This window comes from Charadrius vociferus, unplaced genomic scaffold (genome assembly GCF_000708025.1).
Source record: "Charadrius vociferus isolate BGI_N301 unplaced genomic scaffold, ASM70802v2 scaffold345, whole genome shotgun sequence".
NCBI classification, from domain to species: Eukaryota; Metazoa; Chordata; class Aves; order Charadriiformes; family Charadriidae; genus Charadrius; species Charadrius vociferus.
In genome coordinates, this window is record NW_009648340.1 from 650,007 (window position 1) to 674,169 (window position 24,163).

General features: G+C 38.2%; 1 protein-coding gene across 1 annotated transcript in view; it reads right to left on the reverse strand.

Moving 5' to 3' along the window:
- The window catches only part of CSMD1 (CUB and Sushi multiple domains 1), a 1,016,474-nt gene that overhangs the window by 466,883 nt on the left and 525,428 nt on the right, over positions 1–24,163 (reverse strand). Inside the window, exon 9 of the mRNA XM_009885090.1 lies at positions 15,133–15,245. Coding sequence (XP_009883392.1) covers positions 15,133–15,245 — 113 coding nt within the window. The remainder of the gene's footprint in view (positions 1–15,132; positions 15,246–24,163) is intronic.

Genomic DNA, 24,163 nt, shown 5'->3' on the forward strand with positions numbered 1-24,163 from the left:
CTGGAAAATAGTATCAACACAGTTTGCACTATGAATATACACTATCACAGAACACACAGAGTAGTAGTACATAGGGATTGCCTCTAAAAAATAAATCATAAAATGAGGTCCACTCAGTTCCTCGTTTGAACACCACTTCAACTATAGTCTTTCAACTATAGTGTCAAAAGGTGATTTATGGTTCTTCTCCATTAACATCTCCATAGTGCCACTCAGTGGGATGATCAAAATGCTCATCAGAAAATCCTGTTCTGAAGTTAGTATTTGATCGCCTTTTCAGGTTTTGTAGTGAAATTATATCTGTATTTTGGACTGAAAACATGTCTAAAACACAGCTCTTCTTACACTGATCATTTGACCATTATCTGTCACACAGCTGAACTTGAATGGACCTTTCTCTTGCATGGTAGATAATGAATGTGGTAATACCGACAGCCCACTATTTGATGTCTCTAATTTCTTCCCATGCTAAAAAAAAAAGACCATGCGAATGCTTTCAGTCTGTGCCAAATATAAAATCATGAGTCTACCTGAGTTTGTGATTGCACGTAGATTATGCATGTTTCCTTGAAACCTGCATATCTCCATCACTCCATATAATTTGCCTGTCTCCGTCACTCATGCATATACTCTTATTTCAAATTCTTGGGTTTATATTCTGCTGTTCCTTCTATACTACTACTATCTGGTTTAGAGATTAGTGAAACCTACAGTTTTTTTCAATATTTTCCAAATGCATATTTTTGCATTGGAAAATATGAAGTTCATTGAAGGTGCATCAGTTTCATTATACCAGAACAGCATAGGAAACACCTGTCTCAGAAGTTGGGTAGCCTTGGGACAGTGGTGCCTTCAAACAAGGACTATGGAAGTAACATGATTCTTGACAAAGAGTAGCTACCAAGTCTGGGGGAATGTACCTTGGTCTGGGGGAAAGTTCCTTGCTTTGGAAGTATTCCAACATATAATTTAAATTTAATCTTTTATTTTGCAGGTAATTTCTGGGAAAACAGTGTCATGTATAAAAATATGTACTAAGGCAATACACCTCTTTTCACCCACAAATACAGTATTTTGAATAATTCTAGGGAGAATAACACCATGCCACACAAGAACCGAACAAAGAAGTGCTGTTACTAGATTGACATCTGCTTAGTGCTGACACCATGAAGCAGCTATGGTTGAGCCTTCTTACCAACACAGAAACTTTACTAGACAGTCAAGAAAGCAGTATTACCTTGTAGCAACCTGATTGGAAGTAAGTACAAGCTTTAATGCACTTCCATGTTTCTTCTGAAAATGCCCAAAAATCGAGGTTCATAATAACACGATCCTATATGGTGGCTTAGTAGTAAGACTTTTTAAATAGAATGTCATTGTGTTAAGAAAAATCTGTATGTAATCTGGGTCTTTGTCAAACATCTCACTCTGTTTGCACTGAGAAATTCTACCTAAACTTTCGACTGAGAGTATTGAGGACAGAGCTTTATCCTAGGGTCCAATTCTTCTGTACTCTTGTTAAATAATAGTTCTTTTAGATACATATATTTTCTTTTTGTCACTCTAAGTCAACTTTGGGGCTTTGCTTTAAATTTTGAGAAAAAGAAATATCTTGTGACACCAAAACAGACAAGATGGCCAATCTCTCTTAAGAATGCATGTTGCCTTTATGAGATGTCAGTTTTAACAATAAATCCAAAGATTATTTCTAATGTCAAACACTGAAAAAGAACAAGCTTCAAGGTTCTAAAAGTGGGACAGAGACAGTTTTATCCTAAGGTTGTGCTGAACTCAATTTATATGCCAAATTACTTTGATTATGAATTTTAAAGAGACATTACAGGAGCAGCTATATTAAGCAGCTAGCTCTTAGAGTATGTACATGTCACATTCACAAGGAAACAGTCTGAATGTTTTCTCCTGCTTTTTCCTTATCACATGGTATAGACTAATATTAAGCTAATAATGGATATCTTATAATTTTAGTGCAGGGACAAAAGTATACATGCAAAAAAATCAAAGCTTTTTTCAGAGAGGCTAAATATAAATTCAATGCGTGGGAAGATAAGATGTCAAATATTGATTTCATTATTATAGTTTTTATGGGATTAAAATTCTCCTCCTTGATCAAACAACCTAAATTTAGAAATGAGAAAATACAGGCCAGTGATTAATGGTGTTAGTTATTTTATATTCTCAGGTGTCAATGTAAGATACATTAAGGGACCCACATTTTGAGACAGACAGAAAATCACACTGGAAAGATTGGTTTAAGTTAATTTCCAAAAAGGAAGCTATTAACAATCAACAATCACATATGAAGCTTAGGACAAAAGAATCTTACTTTTAATAGAAGAAAGATTTATTCCTTCCTACTTCATAAACAAACATTCTCTGAGAACTTATCTCATTATAGACTTGTACAGATTTTACCATGTAGCTGAATAAGTGTCCTTGAAATGTAAATCAATTATACTGAACAAAAGTTCTGGGAAAATAATTTAATACACTCTTACTCAAAACTAAACAAGTAAAACCAAAAGACTATCAAAATAAATGACTTTCTGATACTACAATGACTGTACTGTTAGGATGTGGGGAAATCTGTAATTACAAAATGAAGAAGAAACATACAGTGTGAAAGAACAAAAAACAAGGGAAGAAAAAAGATAAATGAACAAGCAAGTCTACCTACAGCAGCCATGACAGGCATACTAATGCAGTTAAGAAAAAACATTTATGCCCCTAAAGTACTTCTTATAGTTTAACATGACTTAGCTAATTAATTTCCTAAGTGTTCATGTGCGGGTTTTTTTTTTTAAGAAAAAATAGCAGTAGGAAAAAAATAAACACATGGGAAAAAATGTTAAATGTAGTTTTTGCTGTAAATCCAGTACTAGTTAGTCCAATATTTTAAGATAGCTGAAACCAAGTAAGTGGTCACTGGAAGTTTCAAATAACACCAACTCACAATAAAAATGCAGTAACTGGTGAAAATTGCTTCCAATGAGAGATTTAAAGAGCTCAGCCTCCTTAGGAGATTGAGAGGTGACTTGGTGCTTCAGAAAGGGTAACAAAAGGCTTTTTACTCTGTTGAAGGAAAATATAACAGCACTGCTTGTCACAGAAAGATCAAGCCAGACTAATACAACTGAGAAGACAGGACTATATATTTAACAATGGTCATGCTAAACACAGAAAAGAATGGTCAAGAGAGATGGTGGATTATCTACTTGTTGATGTTTTCATATCAAGACTGGATTACTTTCTTGATAATAAATTTTAGCAAAATATAAATTATTGTCTCAGCTCTTTAATGGGAAATTATATTCAGCACGACTTAAGAGCTAGAAAATAACAGGATTTTCCCTTTTTTTTTTATCAATTGCTTTTACTAATTTTCTTTTCTAAATTTACTCTAATTGACAATTATAATTGAAACGCCTAACTAAAAGTACCCTGCATCAAGGAAATACCACAAATCCTTTTCACTTATTTCAAACACCATTTCTAAGGTTTTAAAGAATGTGTAGGAAGGATAGACTCACACTCATATGCAGACTCACGGAATTACAAAAATTCATTGAAAGAACTACTTTACCTACCAGTTGATTTTACATTATTTTACTCATGGTTTTCCATTAATACACATTTATTTCAGCAGCCTCTATTATATTCATTGTTTGACTTCAGGATTATCTGTTTGTTAAATCCTGAATTATTCAAGGTAGTCAAACACGGGAGATGATAGATAACTTCTGGTACATAATGATCAAAATACCTAATACCTCCTTGAACCTCTCTGATAACTTGCCAAAAATAGCATGCTTAATTTGAAACACTCAACAACAGAGATCTTATTCTTACTGTAAAAGTGGAACACAACCATCAGTCAAGTTTTGCTTTGAAAACTTTCTTATTTTATTCTCTTTCTAGGAATTTTGAAATAAATATTTAACTTAAGCAGATTAGTTCTAGTTAGTATAGAAAAGAGTTATTGTGATTTTTTCTCTTAAAATGAAACCCAAATATATTAAAACAACTTTCTTTTATTGTTCTGGAAATAAGCAAAAGCTAAACAAGCAAAGTGTGCATGCTGTAAATATGCAAAAGCAAGGGATTCATTATCACACCTTTTAAGTCATTCTGTGTACATTGATAAGGTCGGCTGCTGGAAAGCGTTAGGTTTTCATCTCATGGTGATACTGTTAATGTTAGTTCACCTCTGGGGATTTTATGCATTTATGAAGCACTGCATAAGACAAATCACCTGCAACTCCCACTGAATATATGCAAAGACAATTTGCATACCAGCATAAGTGAGGGTAGATGGATGAAAAAAAAAAAAGTTCACAACCGAGTGAGTGTAGCACCTTTTTCCCTATGGCAATTCCATCACGGAACAATGCAGAACAAGAACTGAGTCCAATTATATCCACTGATAGTGTTGATTTCCATGAGTTCAATGTTGCCGATATGGCAGACACAAAGCAGACAAGGCAAAGCATGTGATTGCACTGTAATTTGTTTTGGGGGTTTTCAGGGCCATTTAAACCAGGTCTCCTGTCTGGAAACTTTGAAAGTATTAAAAAAATAATCACAGGTTCACTGGGAAATTGAGGCATAACTATTTTTATTGATGAAATCAACATCAAAGATCAAAAATCAAAACAAAGTAACAAGAGGGAGGAAAAAGGAAAAAAAAACAAACAAAAAAAAACCAAAACACAAACCCAACCCTTCACTCTACCCATTCATTTTTAAAATTTTAAAATTTTCTTTAATCTTCTGCTCTGGCCTGATGGAAGATGGGACAGTAAATATGACTGAAAGGGAAATCCAAACACCCATCAGTTTGGTATACTTTTTATACTACATTTTTTTATTTATACATTCAGCTTGCCAAGTATTTAAAACTATATTTAGTTAATATATTCAAGCATGGAATTCTGATACACTGCTTTAATTTTTTATGTTAGTGAGCTGGTTTTCTTGACCACGAGTAAAAATTGGGGCACTAAATATTGCAAAAATGCAAGTTAGAAAGATCTAAATTTGAAAACTTTTCTGCACAAATAAATGAACTGTGCGTAGTTTTAAATCTAATCAGTAGTTCCAATATTTTAATGAAATAAATGATAATGATTCTGTTTGAGTGTTCAAAAAGCAAACAAAGATAAGAAATTTAAATTGGCTGTTTGCTAATATTGGTTTTGGGTGATTGGAAAAGGCCAAGTTACAGCAATAATACAGCTATGATAACGTGATAATAAATATGATGTACATTTGATAAGAGTTGAAAAGAATAATTAAAGTATCTGTATGCTAACTGTAGAAAAAAGTCTGATGAGCCGAATTCTTACTAGGAAAAGGAAAAAAAAGTCTTTTACCCTGTTGTTACTTAAAGAGGTGTGTTGTGCTGGCTCCCAGATTGACTTGCTTTTGAAAAGCCAATGATGTTAGATGTGTTAGGTTAAGCAATAAAAAGCTCAGCTGTGCACATGCAAAGGAGTACAGGGATATGATAGTAGATGGGAGAGACAAATATCACCTTGCCCTGGCTCCTCCCAGGACCATCACAGGTGCCATCAGCCCATCACAGGTCCATCTTCACAAGCCCAGAAGAAACCCAGAGGGTCCTGAGCAAGAGAGGGAACACCAATACCCAATGTAGAGACACAACCTCTACCCCAGTCTCCCCAGGGCTGTCCCAGGAGATCCAAAGTTGTAGGGGTTGGGGGAGACCTGGCACCAGGAGCTCTCCAGTTACCTCACAGACTGAGGGGGGTCCCTGCCCAGACATACAGGGCTCATCATGGGGTACAGGGGAAGAGCATTCGGGGATTGCACAAGGCTGATCATGGAGTATTTAGGGGAGGAACCAATGTCAGGGAAATGGATGGATTCGGGTGGTTTGGGGAGGAACAGGTATGTGAAAATATAGGAATAAAGGAATGGAAGGGGTTAGTTGCATGTAAACTGGGGCTGGTCTTTATGCTTGTGTGACTATGCCCTGTGCCTGACTAGCGCAGTCTGTCCTGTCTGCTGATTAAACTCAATTTCTAATGCTTTTCCTGGGTGAAGGACTCTGTGCATGTGTGTGTATGGGGGTCTGAGTGCAGCAACTGGAGTGAGACCATGGGCTGGAGGGCTGTGTCCATGGTGCAGCGCTTCAAGTGAGTGTGGATGTGTAAGCGAGTGTGTGAGCAATCACAAAGATCCAGCCTGGTGAGTAGGTGAAGTGGCCTGTGAGCTAGGGGGGTGGGAGGGCATGTGTATCTTGCAGGGTGAGGCACCTGAAGGAGGTGGCTACTAGAGCGGCAAGAAGATCCCAGCCAACAGCTGGGGAGACTATGGTGCCTGGAGGTTGACTAAGACCCATTTGTGTGTATGTGCCTGTGTGTGCTCACATGTAGGTCTGACTATCAGCACCTGGAGTGGGGCTACATGCCCTGGTGCCAGCAGCTGGGGAGACTGAGATCCAGGGGAAACCACTGGGAAGACCGAGTGTCTCAGCCTAGATGCAGGGGGGACCCACATTGTCCATGCATTTATTCTCCATACCAGAGAGGAGAGCCGGAGAGGAGAAACAGGATGAGGCTACTGGGTCTGTTTGTATTCTTATAAGTACTGAGTGTGTCTGTCAGTGTTAATCTGTGTTGCCAGATGTGAACAGAGTATCATACCCGTATGGTGTATACATGTGCTCTGTGTGTGTGTGCCTGATGGGAATACAGCACTGTATTCCAGCTTCTGGCTGCATCTGGGTGCATGGGGCTGGTGGGTTCAGCAACTCCCTATTCAACAGTGTGCGCTTCTTATTTCAGGGGTTCTATTTGGGTTTTTTCTCCTGGTGTGTGTTGGTTAGGAGTTTTTGGTTGGCTTTTTGTTTTGTAACTCATACAATCTCACGACTAGATATAAAAATGAAATAACAATGGGATTGGCTGTATATTATTCTTATGAAATAATATTTCAGGTTATTTTAAGGTAAATCTGACAAACTTCAACAAATGAAGTATTTTTTTTCTCTACAGGAGCTGAGTAACTTGTTTCGAACTAGAGCAGAATTTAGAGTCTCAAAAGAGTAAGTAACAATAGGTACTATTTCATTTTCAACTAGTTCGACAATTGCTACTTTTTGGAAGAAAAAACTAAGAGTCTCAAGATTAAATCTCTCACTTGTAAAGACAGACCAAAGTAGAAGAGCAAAAAATGTCAATTTAATCTGCTTCAATCAGTCTTTCGCACGTCTAAAACTGAGCTAACCCTGCACAGTTCTAGCGTTCATCAGTTCATAACTTAAGTTCATTAAGCTCATAATTCATTATTAAATCCTTTTTCTACTGTAAAAGAGAATAAATTTAGTATTACAGAAAACACTTTTTAGGATGGAAAAATTCAAAAGAAACTTTTATATTAATGAAATAAGAGATCTGAGACACACATTAAATAGCCATTCTTTTGCATTTGCCCAAATGATACAGAATGAGTAGGGCCAGAAGCAGCTGCTATCTGCATGGCAAAGGAAATGTTGAATAATTCTTGTATGATACAACATGGGGAGAAATCATTACCTGTAATGACTTCCAGGACTGAGGAATTACAGTCCTTCTTAACCTAACTCTCAGTGAAACCACGAGATGCGTGAGATCAAAACAAATGGATTGATATTCAAGATAACAAAATGTCAAAACTATGTTTGTGTATTGGGTTTGCGTTGCGAGGTTTTGGTAGTAGGGAGGCTACAGGGGTGGCTTGTGCAAGAAGCTGCATGAAGCTTCCCCCGTGTCGATAGAGCTAATGCCAGACAGCTCCAAGACAGATCTGCCACCAGCCAAGGCCGAGACAGTTGTGATGGCAGTAGTGCCTCTGTGATAATACAGCTAAGAAGGGGAAAAAACTGCTGTGCAACAGTAGTCAAGAGACAGGAATAATAATATGTGAGAGAAACAATTCTGTAGACACCAAGGTCAGTGAAGAAGGAGGGGGAGGAGGTGCTCCAGACATCAGAGAAGAGATTCCCCTGCAGCCCGTGGTGAAGACCATGTTGAGGCAGGCTGTCCCCCTGCAGCCCGTGGAGTTTAACGGTGGAGTAGATATCCACCTGCAGCCTGTGCAGGACCCTATGCCAGAGCAGGTAGATGCACCTGAAAGAGGCTGTGACCCCATGGAGAGCCCATGCTGGAGCAGGTTTTCTGGCAGGACTTTAGACCCTGCGGGGCACCCGCTCTGCAGCATTCAGGTCCTGAAGGATTTCCCATGGGAAACGCCCATGTTTGAGAAGTTCGTGGAGGACTGTCTCCCGTGAGAGGGACCTCACACTGGAGCAGAAGAAGAGTGTGAGGATGAAGGAGCGGGAGAGACAACATGGGATGAACTGACCACAATCCCCATTCCCTGTCCCCCTGCGCTGCTGGGGCAGAAGAGGTAGAGGATTCAGGCGTGAAGTTGAGCCCGGGACGAAGGGAGGGGTGGGGGGAAGGTGTTTTAAGATTTGGTTTTATTTCTCATTACCCTAGAGTTATTTGATTGGCAATAAATTAAATTAATTTCCCCCAGCAGATTCTGTTTTGCACGTGATAGTAACTGCTAAATGATAGCTCTCTCTCCTTATCTCAACCCACAAGCCTTTTGTTATATTTTCTCCCTCCTGTTCAGCTGAGGCAGGGGAGTGATAGAGCAACTTGATGGGCACCTGGCATCCAGCTAAGGTCAACCCACCACAGTCCTTATGATGCAATATGCAAATTCACAAGCTACCACTTTTGAGGAATATCTTTTTGTAATTTTGTTTCATCAATAACATTTATACTTCACAGCTATTAAAAAAAAATAATCCATGTGCTCTAAGGACTGTAGAATACAATAACTTACCATCTAGCAAGGTTTAATAGGCTGCTTTCATTTAATATCATAGAAACAGTCATAGAATGGTTAGAGTGGGAAGGGACCTTAAATATCATGTAGTTCCAACTCCCCTGCCATAAGCAGGGACACCTCCCACTAGATGAGGTTGCTCAAAGCCCCATCCAACTTGGACTTGAGCACTTTCAAGGATGGGGCATTCACAACTTCTCTGTGCAGCCTGTGCCAGTGCCTCGCCACCCTCACAGTAAAGAATTTCTTCCTAATATCTAATCTAAATATCCCCTTTTCCACTTTGAAGCCATTACCTCTCATCCTGTCACTATACTCCCTGATAAGGAGTCCCTCCCCATCTTTCCTGTAGGCCCCCTTTAAGTACCAGAAGGCTGCTGTAGGGTCTCCATGGAGCCTTCTCTTTTCCAGGCTGAACAACCCCTTCTCTCTCAGCCTGTCTTCATAGGAGAGGTGCTCCAGCCCTCTGATCATCTTTGTGGCCCTCCTCTGCACTTGCTCCAACAGGTCCATGTCCTTCTTATGATGGGGGCTCCAGAGCTGGATGCAGTACTCCAGGTGGGGTCTCATCAGAGTGGAGTAGAGGGGCAGAATCACCTCCCTCAACCTGCTGGCCATACTTCTTTTGATGCTGCCCAGGATGCAGTCGGCTTTTTGAGCTGTGAGCACACATTACCGGCTGATGTTGAACCATCAAACAGCACCCCCAAGTCCTTTTCCTTAGAATGGATGCTCTTGATCCATTCTTTGCACAACCTGTATTTGTGCATGGGATTGCCCCAATTCAGGTGCAGGACCTTGCACTTGGCCTTGCTGAACTTTAAGAGGTTCGCACAGGCCCACCTCTCAAGCCTGTCCAGGTCCCTCTGGATAGCATCCCTTCCCTCCATTGTGTTGACTGCTCCACACAGCTTGGTGTCGTCAGCAAACTTGCTGAAGATGCGCTCAATCCCACTGTCCATGTTGTCAACAAAGATGTTAAAGAGCACCAGCCCCAGTACCAACCCCTGAGGAATGCCACTCATCACTGCTCACCACTTGGACATGGAGCCATTGACTGCAACTCTTTGCATGTGGCCATCCAGCCAATTCCTTATCCATCAAGGGGTCCATCTGTCAAATCCATGTCTCTCCAATTTAGAGACAAGGATGTCGTGCGGGACAGTGTCAAATACTTTGCACAAGTCCAGGTAGATGATGTCAGTTGCTCTTCCCTTATCCACCAATGCTGTGATGCCACCATAGAAGGCCACCAAATTTGTCAGACATATTTTGCCCTTAGTCAAGCCATGTTGGCTGTCACCAATCACCTCCACATCTTCCATGTGCCTTTCCAGAGTTTCCAGGAGGAACAGTTCCATGATCTTGCCATGCATAGAGGTGAGACCGACTGGGCTGTAGTTCCCTGGGTCTTCCTTTTTTCCCTTTTTAAAAATGGGGTTATGTTTCCCCTTTTCCAACCAGCAGGAACTTCACCAGACTGCCACAACTTCTCAAATATGATGGATAGTAGCTTAGGATCTTCATCTGCCAGTTCCCTCAGGACCTGCAGATGAATCTCATCAGGTCCCATGGAATTCTGCACCTTCAGGTTCTTTAGATGGTCTTGAACCTGGTCTTCTCCTACAGTGAGTGGCTCCTCATTCTCCCAATCCCTGCCTTTGCCTTCTTCAACTTGGGGGGGTGGCTAGAGCACTTGCCATTGAAGACTGAGAAAAATCGTTGGGTACACCTCAGCCTTCTCACTACTTAGGTAACCAGCTCTCCTGTTTCCTTCCAGAGCGGGGGAGCACATTTTCCCTAGTCTTCCTTTTATCACCAACATACCTATAGGAGCTTTTCTTGCCCTTGACATCCCTGGACAGATTTAATTCTATCTGGCAGATTCTAAGAATTCTATTCTTAGCTTGCCTAACCTGATCCCTGGCTGCTCAGACAATTTCTCTGTATTCCTCCCAGGCTATCCATCCTTGCTTCCACCCTCTGTAGGCCTCATTTTTGAGTTTGAGTTTGTCCAGGAGCTCCTTGTTCATCCATGCAGGCCTCATGGCAATTTTGCCTGACTTTGTCTTTGTTGGTATGCATCACTCCTGAGTTTGGAGGAAGTGATCCTTGAATACTAACCAGCTTTCTTGGGCCCCTCTTCCCTCCAGGACTTTATCCCATGGTACTCTGCCAAGCAGATCCCTCAAGAGATCAAAGTCTGCTCTCCTGAAGTCCAGGGTAGCAAGCTTACTGTACACCCTCCTTGCCGCCCTAAGGATCTTGAACTCCACCATCTCCTGGTCACTGCCATCAAGGCTGCCCTTGAGCTTCACATTCCCCACCAGCCCCTCCTTGTTGGTAAGAACAAGATCCAGCATGGCACCTTGCCTCATTGGCTTTTCTATCACTTGGAGAAGGAAGTTGTCATCAACACATTCCAGGAACCTCCTGGATTGCTTATGCCCTGCTGTATTGACACTCCAACAGATATCAGGGCGGTTGAAGTCCCCCATGAGGACTAGGGTTTGTGAATGTGAGACTGCTCCTATCTGTCTATAGAGGTCCTTATTTGCTTGGTCTTCCTGGTCAAGTGGCCTGTAGCAGACCTCCATTGTAACATCACCTGTCCTTACCTTCCCTTTAATCCTGACCCATAAGATCTCAGTCAGCTCCTCATCCATCCCCAGGAGGAGCTCCATGCACTCCAGCTGATCATTGACATAAAGGGTGACACCCACTCCTTATCTCCTGCCTGTCCTTCCTGAAGAGTTGTATCCTTCCATTCCAACACAGGAGCCATCCCACCACATCTTCATGACGCCAATAAGATCATAGCCCTGCAGGCACGCACATGTCTCTAACTCTGTCTCTATTCCCCATGCTACATGCATCTGCATAGAGGCATTTAAGTTCAGCCCCCGATGAAGCTGACTTACTGCCAGAAGTGGCCGGAATTCCTTTGTGCTGCACTCCAGGTGCTCTCCTGTTTACCTGAAACCCTTCTCCAGGCTCTGGGTATCAATTGCTGGCATTGGCATCATACTGGTAGGAGTGCGATACACTGCCTCAGCAAGCCTTCGTGAGCTTGGCAAGGCTCTGACCAAAGATACTCTTCCACTCTCTGACAAGTGGACCCCATGGGGCCCCAGTAGACCGGGTTTCTCAAAGCGAGTCCCATGGTCTAATTATCCAAACCCCTGGCTGTGGCACCAGTCCTGTAACCATTTGTTGATTTGCCAGATTTGATTGACCCTATCTACCACCTTCCCTTTGACTGGAAGTATTCATGAACATCTAAGGTCTGAAATAAAAATTACTGACTTCTCTATTTCCCCAAAACAATGGAGACTATTATTCTTGTGTGGCATAATTATATAACTTTATCACACCCACACCTCAAAAACCACTTTATGAATGAACCAAGCAAACAATCATGAAAAGACAGCATGGACTGATTTTAAGGGACTGTTCCTTCTAAGCAAGAAGCAAAACAAGAAAGCAGTCCAAGTAATGTAGGAAAGTGGAGTCATGAATTTCCTGAGCACGTTGCCCAAGATCTAGGAACCCTGGGAAAACAGAAGAAGAATCAAAAAACATTCTTGGGTTTTGGTCAGACTGGTAATGGGTTCTCGTCTATTAGTAAAGTGAGTGTTTAATGGTTACTTCAGAAATTCTAAGTATTTACTTTAACTGTCTCAAGGGCAGGATAGTTCAGCTACATATCAATACCAACTATATGTGGGCATTCTGGAATAGTCTATTTAAAATATTGGGAATAGTTGCCCGTATGGAAAATGTTTCTTAGAGGTCTCAGAGTCATACAGACTATGCTACAGGATTTGCCAGGAAGAGAAATATAAGACTTGCGTCCAGATGCAATCAGACACTAGAGGCACCCTATCACTGCCAGAGTTTTCTGCCAGAAAACAAGATCATGAATTTCACAGGACTTTTTACTTCTTTTTTTCTTTATAGGCTCAAATAATTATTTTATTTGAGAAAAGCACCTAATATGGAAATATCTGTCAAAGTTGTTGAATTTTAACAGAAATAAGCTTCTGAAAACAATAACATAAGGGAGAGGCTGAGAGACCTGGGATATTTTAGCCTGGAGAAGAAAAGGCTTGGGGAGGGGATCTTATTGGTGTGTATTAATACCTGATGAGATGAGAGGGTGTAAAGAAGATGGAGCCAGACTCTTCATGGTGATATCCATTGACAAGACATGAAGCAATGAGCACAAATTGAAACACAGGAAATTCCACTTAAAATAAATGAAGGCTTTTTTACTGTGAGGGTAAACACTGGCACAGGTTGCCCAGAGAGGTCATGGAGTTTCTAACCTTGGAGGTATTCAAAACCCATCCGGACATAGTCCTGGAGAGCTTGTTCTAGGTGACCCTTCTATGAGGAGGGTACTGGGCTAGATAAGCTCCAGACGTCCCTTCCAACCTCTGCTATTCTGTGATCTGTGGTACTAGTAGGCTCCTCTAGCTGTAAATATTTTTACTTCTGCTTAAAATAAAATCCCAAATTATTGCTTAGTTCTTAAATATGCATGTAATAGAATGACCAATGCTGTATAATGAAAAGGAATTAATGAAGCTGTTAGGGTAACTAGATTTTGATATCACTTTGAATTTTCATCCTGTGTGTGTTGAAAGTCTGTCTCCTATGTTTTAACAGAGTTTATAATGTTTATATCACTAACATAGGAATTTATTTAATTGCTATTGACCCTGATAAGATAGATAGCTGTGGCTCATGTAATTCAGATATCTTTCTATTTAGCAGAGTAAATTGAATAAACCTGCATTTTAAAAGGATGATTTAAATTAAGAAAGGAAATTTCCATAATTGTACGAATCTGAATTGTAATGAGATACTTCCACTTGTCATTCATGAGTCATATTCTACATGAGTCAAGTTTACCCTTACACCCAATATCTGACATATTATGCAGAGCAACAGATACACACCCGAAATAATGATCTCCCCAGGTATTTCCCTAAAGCTTTAATTCCATGGTGAGTATTTAGCTATAGATAAGATATATTGAAAAAGAACAAAAAAGTATTTTCCAGTGCTGGTTACTCTATCACAAACTTTCCTTTGTTATTTTGTTGATTTTTAGTTTGCTGATGCATCAGCAAAATGAGCCACATTGCCTTTGTGATCTCCAGTTAAGTCTTAAGACACAGAGTTAACATAAGCAGTGCATTTAAATTCATAGTCACTGATAGTGGTATTATGTATGTATCCACAGTAAACTTTGTAAAAATAAGTTGTAAGTGCAAAGGACCACAGTATACACACTCGTGTTGAGTAGCCAAAATAAAATGGAATTTCAGTTTTCTTTTCTTACTAAAATTGTCAAAATCTTTTTTAAAAGAACAGATGTATGTTCAGTGATTTGATATCAATTGCACATGTATGTCTCATTCACCAGAAATATATAGTTGTTGCAGTGTATTTGTCATTTCTAAAGTTATATAGGCCCTACAGTTTCAGGAAAAAAGGAAGCTCTAAACTCATAAATGATTTGATGTTGTGTGGGGTAAGGTGATTGAAACAGCTCATGTAAGCACAGAAAGTAAAAGCAGAGGCAAATTAAGAAGCTCTTCTATTTTCAACATAACTGCAGTGTCTTTGATCTTGAGTAATGATTTATGATGTACAAAAATCAATAAAGATTCCAACATAAAAAATGGCATTTTAATGAGTATCTAGGTGAACATAAGCAGCAATTGACAGCAACACTGACATCCTTGTGTCTTCTTTTAAAGTTGTATATGTAAATCTATGCAGGACTCTGAAATATGATTTGCGCTATGCTAGGGATGAGTTAAATTTCTGAACGATGAATACAGCTTCTGGATAAGAGTTAGATTTTGAGTAATGAAGGAAGACAATGTTTGGATAGGGACATGCCTTTTTGTGGAATTGACTTTCTGCAAGTTGCGTTCCAGGCATGTTTTTAAAGCAAAGATCAGACTGAAGGTAAAAGCAATTTATTATAGAAAAAGTAAGCAAACAAATACATACGTAGAGCAAACTGCAATGTGAAGCACAGATACTGTTTCCAAAGGTAAATCCCTAGAGATGCCTGATCATACAAGGATAACAGCTACTCAGTGTAAAAGCATTAGTACTATGAGCCAGTTCATACGCCCCTGATATTTAAACATAAATTTCAAATTTCATCACCACTTTAGCAACGTTTAAAGATAAAGGTCTTTTTTTGCTGCACTTTTATACGTTTCCTACCTTGGAACTGAGCATTAAATCCCTTTCGTCGGTGGTTGCTGTCAGACGTAAAATGGAGTCGTAACCAGTTCTTACTGCTGATAACAGGAGAAGGTAGATTCATACCAGTCAACCTGGAAAAATAAAAAAGAATCCAATGTAAATGGTGGAAAAACTCATGTGTACACTACTTAAAAGAGAAAAAAAGGAAAATAGCTAAAATATATTGTTGTACTGTTTACAACGTATTTGACAATAGTGATTCACTGTTACCTAATGTCAATTATTTCCTAGTTAAGTACCTATTATCCTGGGACAAATGTGGGTTTTTTCCCATCACAGCTATCCATTTTATAGTCAAAACTTTTATCTTCAAACTACTCTTTCATTAATTAAAGAAGAAAAGCAATCTTGTGTGTGTGTGTGTGCATGTGTACGTATGCATGAGTGTGTGGAATCATTCAGCAAAAAATAAGCATATTCAATTATCACAAAATTTCATCATCTGACTCCCTGCTGTGTCAGTTACCTCATAGGAAAATAAATCTCAGGTTTTAAGAAAGTATAAATAAGGGTTATGTGGACTAGTTAATGTTAAGCTTGGGTGGTAAATTAATAAATAGTAGATAATATATATCTAAATAGTAGATAACTATGCTGCTAGAAATGGTTTTGTGTGTATTAACTTCTACCCATATTTAATGAAAAAGAGAAGTTTAAACAAAATCAAATGCAGGCTAATCACCTTGCACTAACAATGAATATTGTGAAGAAAGACTGCACACAAAGATTTTTTCTAATACAGGCAGCAAGCCCTTGTACCAGATCGGGTCATACCATACTCTGTCATTGCACCACACCATTTATTATTATCAACATGCTCAAGTAGTTACCACAGAATACCTGATGTGGTGTAAACTCACATCTTAGTTTAACAGATGGCTTTTTTTTGTGTGTGATCATACTCCAAATTTTAGAGTTAGTCCTTTTTTTTCTTTCTGAATAACTCTGGAGAACTGAAATAAATGAAGTTCCTTGTTATCAAAAATGTTGATTATTTGAAACATAAACCCAAACTGATTAGTATCCGAAATTCTCAGCTAAGGTATAACTTGTGTGAGATTTGCCAATACTATAGTAGACATAGTACGTATTATCAGAGCTAAAAAACCCCTGAAAACTGAAATCCAATTTTATCTCTCTCAAATGAATCAATGTAGTAACATAGATGCCTTTTTCATTGCACTATGCAATTTCAGAGTTTCATTAAATATCCTAGATTATGAAGAAACCCATCATGTTAAGAAATACTGGTGCTGGAGAAGTTTATTTAGAGTCATGGCCGAAGCCCTTTTCTTTCTGCAACGGAATAAGTCCAATATACTGAAATAAAGCAATTCTTAATAGGACTTTTTTTGTTGTTGTTGTTAGGACATACAAACTACATCAGAGACATTTCATTCTCATTTATAATCTCACTTCTGACTATTAACAAAATAAGGAAAAACAAAATCCTACTTATTATTTTAACAGCTTTGATTGAAAGAAAGGGTAGGTCATTTAAAGGAGGATTCATACATTTCGAAATGTTGAGAGTGGCATCCAATAGTTCTTACGGGTGTTGGTCAAAACATTCAGCCCTATACATATTTCTACATCTTACTCAAATAGACTTTTATACTTTATATACTCTTTCATACACTCTTTAGATCACTTTAGAGCATAATGTATTTCAAAAACTCCTTACATCAGGCACTCTAAATATTTCTAACTATGAACTGGCATTTGTTATTTCAAAGCTACTTAGAATTGTACCTGTAGAAACTACTGTGATATAATTAAAAGGAAAAGAAAAAAATAAAACCATATGTGGAATACCAAAAATATATAATTTGTTAGTGCCTCTTAGCTATTGACACAATATATGCTAAATCTAAAAGTTTTTACTATATATAGGCTGCAGTTCATATCTCTGAACTGATAACTCGTTTGTCCAAGTAGACAAATTTATCTCCTAGAAATACAGCTTTGGGGATTGGTTTTCTTTTTTAAACGCAATATACATGTACTAACATTGTATCTGGCATATCCAGAGCTCTGGATTTCAAAGTCTGCAAAACCTCTAGCTGAAATATTAAATTTTTATATGAATTAAATTGTACATTAATAAAAGAGTAAATTAACATAATTATAAAAGCCCATTCAAAGCATATCTTTCATTAGTTACATTTCTAATACACAGCTATTTCTCAGACACACAATAAACACAAATATTTTAAGATCTACGTGAACTCTACAAGATACAGCTAAATAGTCTCAAATCTTCCCATTATACTATGAAAGATAATGATAATATGATCATGACACTGAGATACTATTTTAAGCTACCTATTTTATCAAGAATTTATCAAGAATTTTAAGCTACCTATTTTATCAAGAATTTATCAAGAATTATCAAGGCCCACGTGTAGATCAAAGATGGTGCATCTAAGCAAAGTACTTCACTCTGTGGCATTCATCATCCGCAGGTGGGACTTCCTATGGACAATGTCAGAGTTTCCAGTAATAGCAGATCTAAAAGTATGTGGACACAGTATAAAACTGCTCTGTACATATTAATTAACTGTTTACCTGGAATTTCTGGAGGGTAGGCAACCTCAGCTGTGTGTGAAAGAGAGAGGTGGACTGCTGAAAGTGTCAGATTGCCACCTGCATTGGTACAGCAGGCAGATCTGTAACTCACTCAAAAGTTGAAGGTAGTATGAAAAAAACTGCCCTGTTTCCTTCTTACTTATTTCTAGGTCTTTTTTTATCAGGGAATAGGAGTTAAATGGAATATGTCCATCGTACAGCAAATGTCAAAATATAACAAAAGATTTAATAACATTACAGGTGTGCTCCTCAGACAAAAAAAGAAATCAGTACCTTCAAGGACAGTTTGTTTCCAGTCCCACAAAGCTGAATATTGTATCTGCAGCAAAAGATACAGATTGTGGGGCAAGGGTCCCTAAAACACTTGGTCATTCATTTTTCTGATATATAGAATGCAACTCCATGGCAGGGGGAAAGGCTTATAGGTCATCTATTTGAGTTCACCAATAGAGAGGCTGAACACCACTGCTCGACTAATAAAAGACAGAATGATCCCAGACAGAATGAACACAGTGCTTCTTCTGAGGATGCAGAATGAGGAGGAGTATTTCCTTTGACCTTTACCAATTGAAAGGTTCATCACGTACCATAATTTCTGACTAGGTGCCCATACGCTCCGTGTGCTGGAGTTAGTGCAGTGTGCTTTCTCTGACTCGGTGCAGCCTTTACTGTTATGGGCCAACTTCTTATATTAATTGAGTATTCACGGAAAACAAGCAGTTTGATTATGTCCATACTAGTAAATTGAATAGCAGCACTTCACATCAATTCCTGCTTGAGAGTCTACACTATTAAAGGTTACAGCAACAACAAATTATAGATACTTAGAATCACAGAATGGTTTGGATTGGAAGGAACCTTTAAAGATCGTCTAGTCCAACCCCCCTGCTATAGGCTGGGACACCTTTCACTTGATCAGGTTGCTCAAAGCCCTATCCAGCCTGACCTTGAACACTTCTAATGATGCAGCATCCATGCCTTCTTTGGGCAACATGTTCCAGTGTCTCACCACCCTCATTATGAAACTCTTCTGGACATGACTGACTACTGCTCCCTCGATCAGGTTACTCTGAAAGCAAAGGTGCAACTGAAGCAAAGCTACCTCTACTTCGTGTGGGCATACACAGTATTGATTCCTGTTGCATATGAATAGAAATAGAGTAATTTTAGCTCAGATTAGGTATTAACTCTAAAATCAGATGAAGACTTGGAAGTCCTTTATATCAGACAGAAATTATTCAGATGAGGTAAAGAATCACATTTCTTAATACCAAAGTTCTCCTTAGAAGCTTTCATGCTTTGATCGTTATTGAGGATTTCTCCAATGCTGTCTAAAAAGAGTATTGAAAGTCTTTCTCACTTCTTTTCTAACTGAAGACATTTATTGTTTGGGGAGTAGTACAAAAGAAATTGAATTCTTCAGTTATGTTTGAGTTCTGCCTCTGCTCTGAAAAGGGTAAAGCTTTTCTGAAAGTGATTTTAAGGCTTACCATGTGATAGCCTGGCTTGGATAGAAGTGATATCTAATCTAAATCATGTTAATCAAGTTTTTCACATACACACACACAAACATGTATATATAATGTTATTTGGGCATTTTCTGGAAATACTTAGTCTGATTTGCAGAAGTGTTTTCATCTCCACGACTGATATCAGCTAGGCCCTTAGCTTCTAACATCAGGGGGTTAAAACTGGTTGTCATTTGGAGAAGTGACAGGTTTGAATGTTCTGTGCTAAACAGTATTTGAGGCCATGCACTGAACAGAGATTAAAGGAAAGATAAAAGAGCTGTTCATCCACTCAGTATCAATCACTCAGTGACCTGTTAAATAGCAATCCCATGGGAAAAAAAACAAACAGAACATAATTTTTCAATAACATCATATAACGATGCATTTTCCTGAGAGGGTCTGGATGAAGATCACACAGAGAACCTCAAATCTCTCATTTCTGCATACTAGGTGTTGCACTGTGCTCCATGGAACAAGGAATTCCTGAGCGTGCTGCCTGTTACAGCATCATAAAGAACTAAATAGACAGGTTTTGAGAGCTTTATAGTTATATTAGTACCATATTGCACCTCTGCTGATAAACACCGCTTCTCACAAGAAATAATGAGAAATAATTAAAACATCTCAGCTATTCTTCTAGATTTGAAGGCAGTCTGGCTGCAGCAGGATCAGACAGAGAAGAGAAGCTCTCTTAGTGTTGATTACTGTGTGGAGTAGATAAACTTTTTCACTTTTTACTGTTTTAAGTGATGTTCTAATTTTTGATTCTTATTCCATAATTCTTCCATAATTTCCCCACACAGACACTAATCTTTTGTTTATACAAGTAAGAAGGCAAATTTTTTTCATGCCATCTTGAGGGAGTAATGTTTTCCTTATGTACAGTATGCAGATATAGAAGCAGAATGTCCTTTGAAGCCTCTATTGCATTATCAAGGGATTGTGATAGGTTTTATAGTTTCCATAACAGGTCTCTGGGTTACGAGTTGAAGAGAGAAAACTGTACCCCAATTTTGAATTTACAGCTGGCTTCCATTTTGAAATCCTCCCAGCTAAAATACTTATAAGACTGCCCATGGAGATACATGTCAAAACAAGAACTTTCAAGGACCATCACTTGCTACTCGACAAAATAACAGGAAGCAGTTTACAAAGGGGTGAAGTTTGATGGCTTCAGCAAATACACGAAAACAATGTGTGTGCATAGATGTGTTGTCTCTATATGTATGCATAGAAATATCTATAAAAAACAATGTGTGTGCATAGATGTATTGTCTCTATATGTATTATATATTCTATATGTATGCATAGAAATATCTATATTCAATATAGATACATTAAAAAAGGATGTTAGAGGACTATAACCTTAAACTCATTGTAACACGATAGCCAAGACTGTATCTGGTATCAACCAAAAGTAAAGAGCTGCATTGTCCCATGTTCGTAAATGAATACCATTATGGGGTGTGTTATCAGGCACACGCGCCGTGCATACTGTGGCTGTAGTTTCACACAGAGGTGAGATGCGCTAACAAGCGGCTGCTGCCTAAAAGACATGTGACATTCTTTTCTGTTCCTCCTCCTCCTGCATTTACTAATCCATCCTCAATCTTTTACTTCTCTATTGCCCCTCCTCATGTGTATCAGCTTTGATTCTTGCTAGAATTTCTGTGATCTGATATAATTCATTAAAATGGCAGAAAATTATCCGCTCCCCCCCCTCTCCCCCTCCAGCTGGGACATCTCTGTGCTATTTTAGTGAATTAAACTAGTCAGAGAAAAGAGAGACGAGTCAGAGCTGGCACAAATTCAGCATCACGAGCACAGGAATGTAAAGTCAAATGAAGACTCACTGCATCTTGTGGAGCTGGAGCTGCAGGTCACCACTGATGGAAGAAAGAATTTATAGCTAAGATAAGGTAGGGTACAACTCAACAAAATATAAGAGGGGACAACTGGTCTAACATCAAGACTATCTGCATCACCAAGGAACTGAAACAATACTTATTATGCTTGATAAGAGAGGCCAGACTATCTCCTAGAAAAGAACTAAATATAACAGTTTCACAGAAAAATTTTAAATCAGCTCTTCTTTGTGTGGACTTTGAAATAAGAGACTATTTATAACAGCTAACAATCTACCAGGAAAGGGTTCAGAAGTGGGGGGAGGGAAGGAGAAGGAGTAGGTTAGATGTTTCTCATTTAAAGTAATTAGATCAAGCATGATTTTTCCCCTCCCTTCTTCACCTGTTCCATAACCATATGTAAATGGTTGTTTATTCAGGATGCTGTGAAGAAATCCTTTCATTTACATTTTACCATAATATCTCTTGGGATAAGAATGAATTCAAATGAGTGGGTATGTTTTGGGGTGAGCTCTTTTTCTCCCTAATGCTATATAAAGACATGGGCATACCTTAGAAAGTCTTAGCTTGCTAGGCACCCCTAGATATTCTCCTGAGAATTGTTCAGGATAACAGGGTATGTCCCAGGAAAGCTGAATGAGACTGACAGAGCTAATTTAAGGTGAGTCAGGAAAACTGATGACTGAGAATAATCCAGAAGGCTCTTGCTGTACAGGAGAAATTTGATACCATAAGTCCTGAGGGACCACAAGGCATTTGCCACAGAAATTTATATCAAAATATTTTTGTCAGTCTGGGCATAAGAAAATAGCTTGAATGAAATCCAAATTTGATGAGTATAAAAAGGATGGAAGAAAGGAAAACAAATGTAGATGACCAAGCCCAAGAATAAAGTTTTAACAAGGGACTGCCAATTTCAATGATTCATATCCTTTTAACTGAGTAGTCTAAGAATGCTACATTTTTATTTGCTCGGTTTTCCTATGTATTGAGAGTAGGTTTAAACATTAATAAAGGAGAGCATGCTGTGAAAGTTCCTCTTCAAAACAAAATAATCAAATATTAAATAAAAGACTATGTTCCATAATCATGTTATATGGAGACACTGTGATGTTATTATATTCATTAAGCTCTAACTCCACTGTATTATAAACAAACATTGTCCAGTAATCATTTTGGATATGTGTTTCATATGGAATGATTAAAAAGAGAAAAGTAAGAAGACTACTTTGCCTATGATAATGAATATCAAAAATTTGATGACATTCTTCATTTTCAAAGTCTGATGAAAAGTTACACATGCTCTTCTATTGGCACTTATCAACTGTTACTTTGAAACATGCTGATGACTGATCTATTTAAAACTAAATTATTATAAGTTAATATAAAATTATTTCATGTTATATGTTTTTTCCATTGAGCAAATAAAGTTTTAAGTGACAAGGCCATAGTCAGCTTAAAATTAACATTTAAGCAGGAATTTGATATATTTTTCCAAAAATGATTCAAATTATACCCTCCCAACATATAGCTTAAGTTTCTCATGTTGCCTGAGCAGAAGTTTACATGCATGCTCAGAAGCTCTTTGGCCTGGTGAAATGAGGAGAAAAAGATGGGCTTCATCTTATCTAATTTCAGCTGTTGGCAGTGCAGTGGTCTCCTTCTGGGCTAGGCTCCCTATATAGTCAATGGAAAGGAATAAATATTTTGGGAGTGCACATCATCTGAGGTATTTCAGATTTCCATATTAGTTTGAGATGAATCTCACCTTAAAAATATGAGCTAGGGTAACCAGATCAGTAAATATCAACACTTGAGCATCATCCAAGGCATACAAATGTTACTATAATATAATGGGACATGACATAACTCAGAACTTTATTCTCTGAAGATAACCCTCTTCACACTTTCTCTCAAACTATTCTAAGTTTGTGCACAAGTCTCCCGTGTCTTTTGTGTATTTGGCTGTACCTCACACTGGATGTTATACTTGTGTACACTTTGTGTTTGGCTGGAGGTTAAAGCCAAAGGCAAGATTTTTTATTATTTTTTTTTTTAACTGGTGTTTGGAAAAGAGCTTTATTAAGAACATCTTGGTTTATTGATTCAACAATGTTAGCAAATATTTTTCTTGATTATTGCTCTGATATTTGACAAACATCATAGGGACAATATTCCATGGCACTCAGGATAGAATATTCTTCCTCTGGAAGATTATTACTGCTCTCAGGCTGATGAATAAAAGAACAATAATTCCTTATACATCCAAGTTTTTTTCTGATATATAGTTTTCATTGTCCAGCAGAAGTGGAACATTAAGTTCTAGGACACAGCAATCAATTAGATTTTATTGTTCAATACAGTGATATTCAACCCAGGCCGTGAGTACTGCAAGCCACTCTTCCATAGCTTCCAAAGAGTCCTTCCATCCAGAGCCAGGGAAGATAAGTGTAAGGTCCTAAAGTTAATATGGCAGTTGTCCTGGAGGGAAATGAAAATTTAAACCAAGCTCACAACTGAACAAACATAAAACTAAATTGTGGGCTTTTTTTTGTTGCTATCAATATATAGTAATTGAGCACTTCAGAGATAAAATCCTGCTTTAAAAATTCTTCCCTAGTTGAGTGTAATTATTAATAGCTGCAATGATAAAATATAGATCTTAAAGCACACATAGTATTCTGTTTAGGAGCACTGCAGCTATAGTGTTTTTACTGCCATTATCCAGATAGCCCTTTTTGTTAACATTCTGAAAACTGTAATTTTTTTTACTGTGTTCATATGAATCCCTTAAAAAATTATCTAGTGTCCAATATAGGGGAAATTTTAATTTCTTCAATAAAATTTGGAAATTGCTCATCTAAAAAGTAGTTGCCTTTTTTTTTTTCCTTTAACTTTCAGTTATTATGAGTTCCTAGTATAGGATTAAGATCTAACAAGATGCATTCCAAAAAGCAGATGTATAAATCAATTTTCAGGAACCATTAATCTTATTGTGAAGTATTTATTATTTGCCAGTACAAT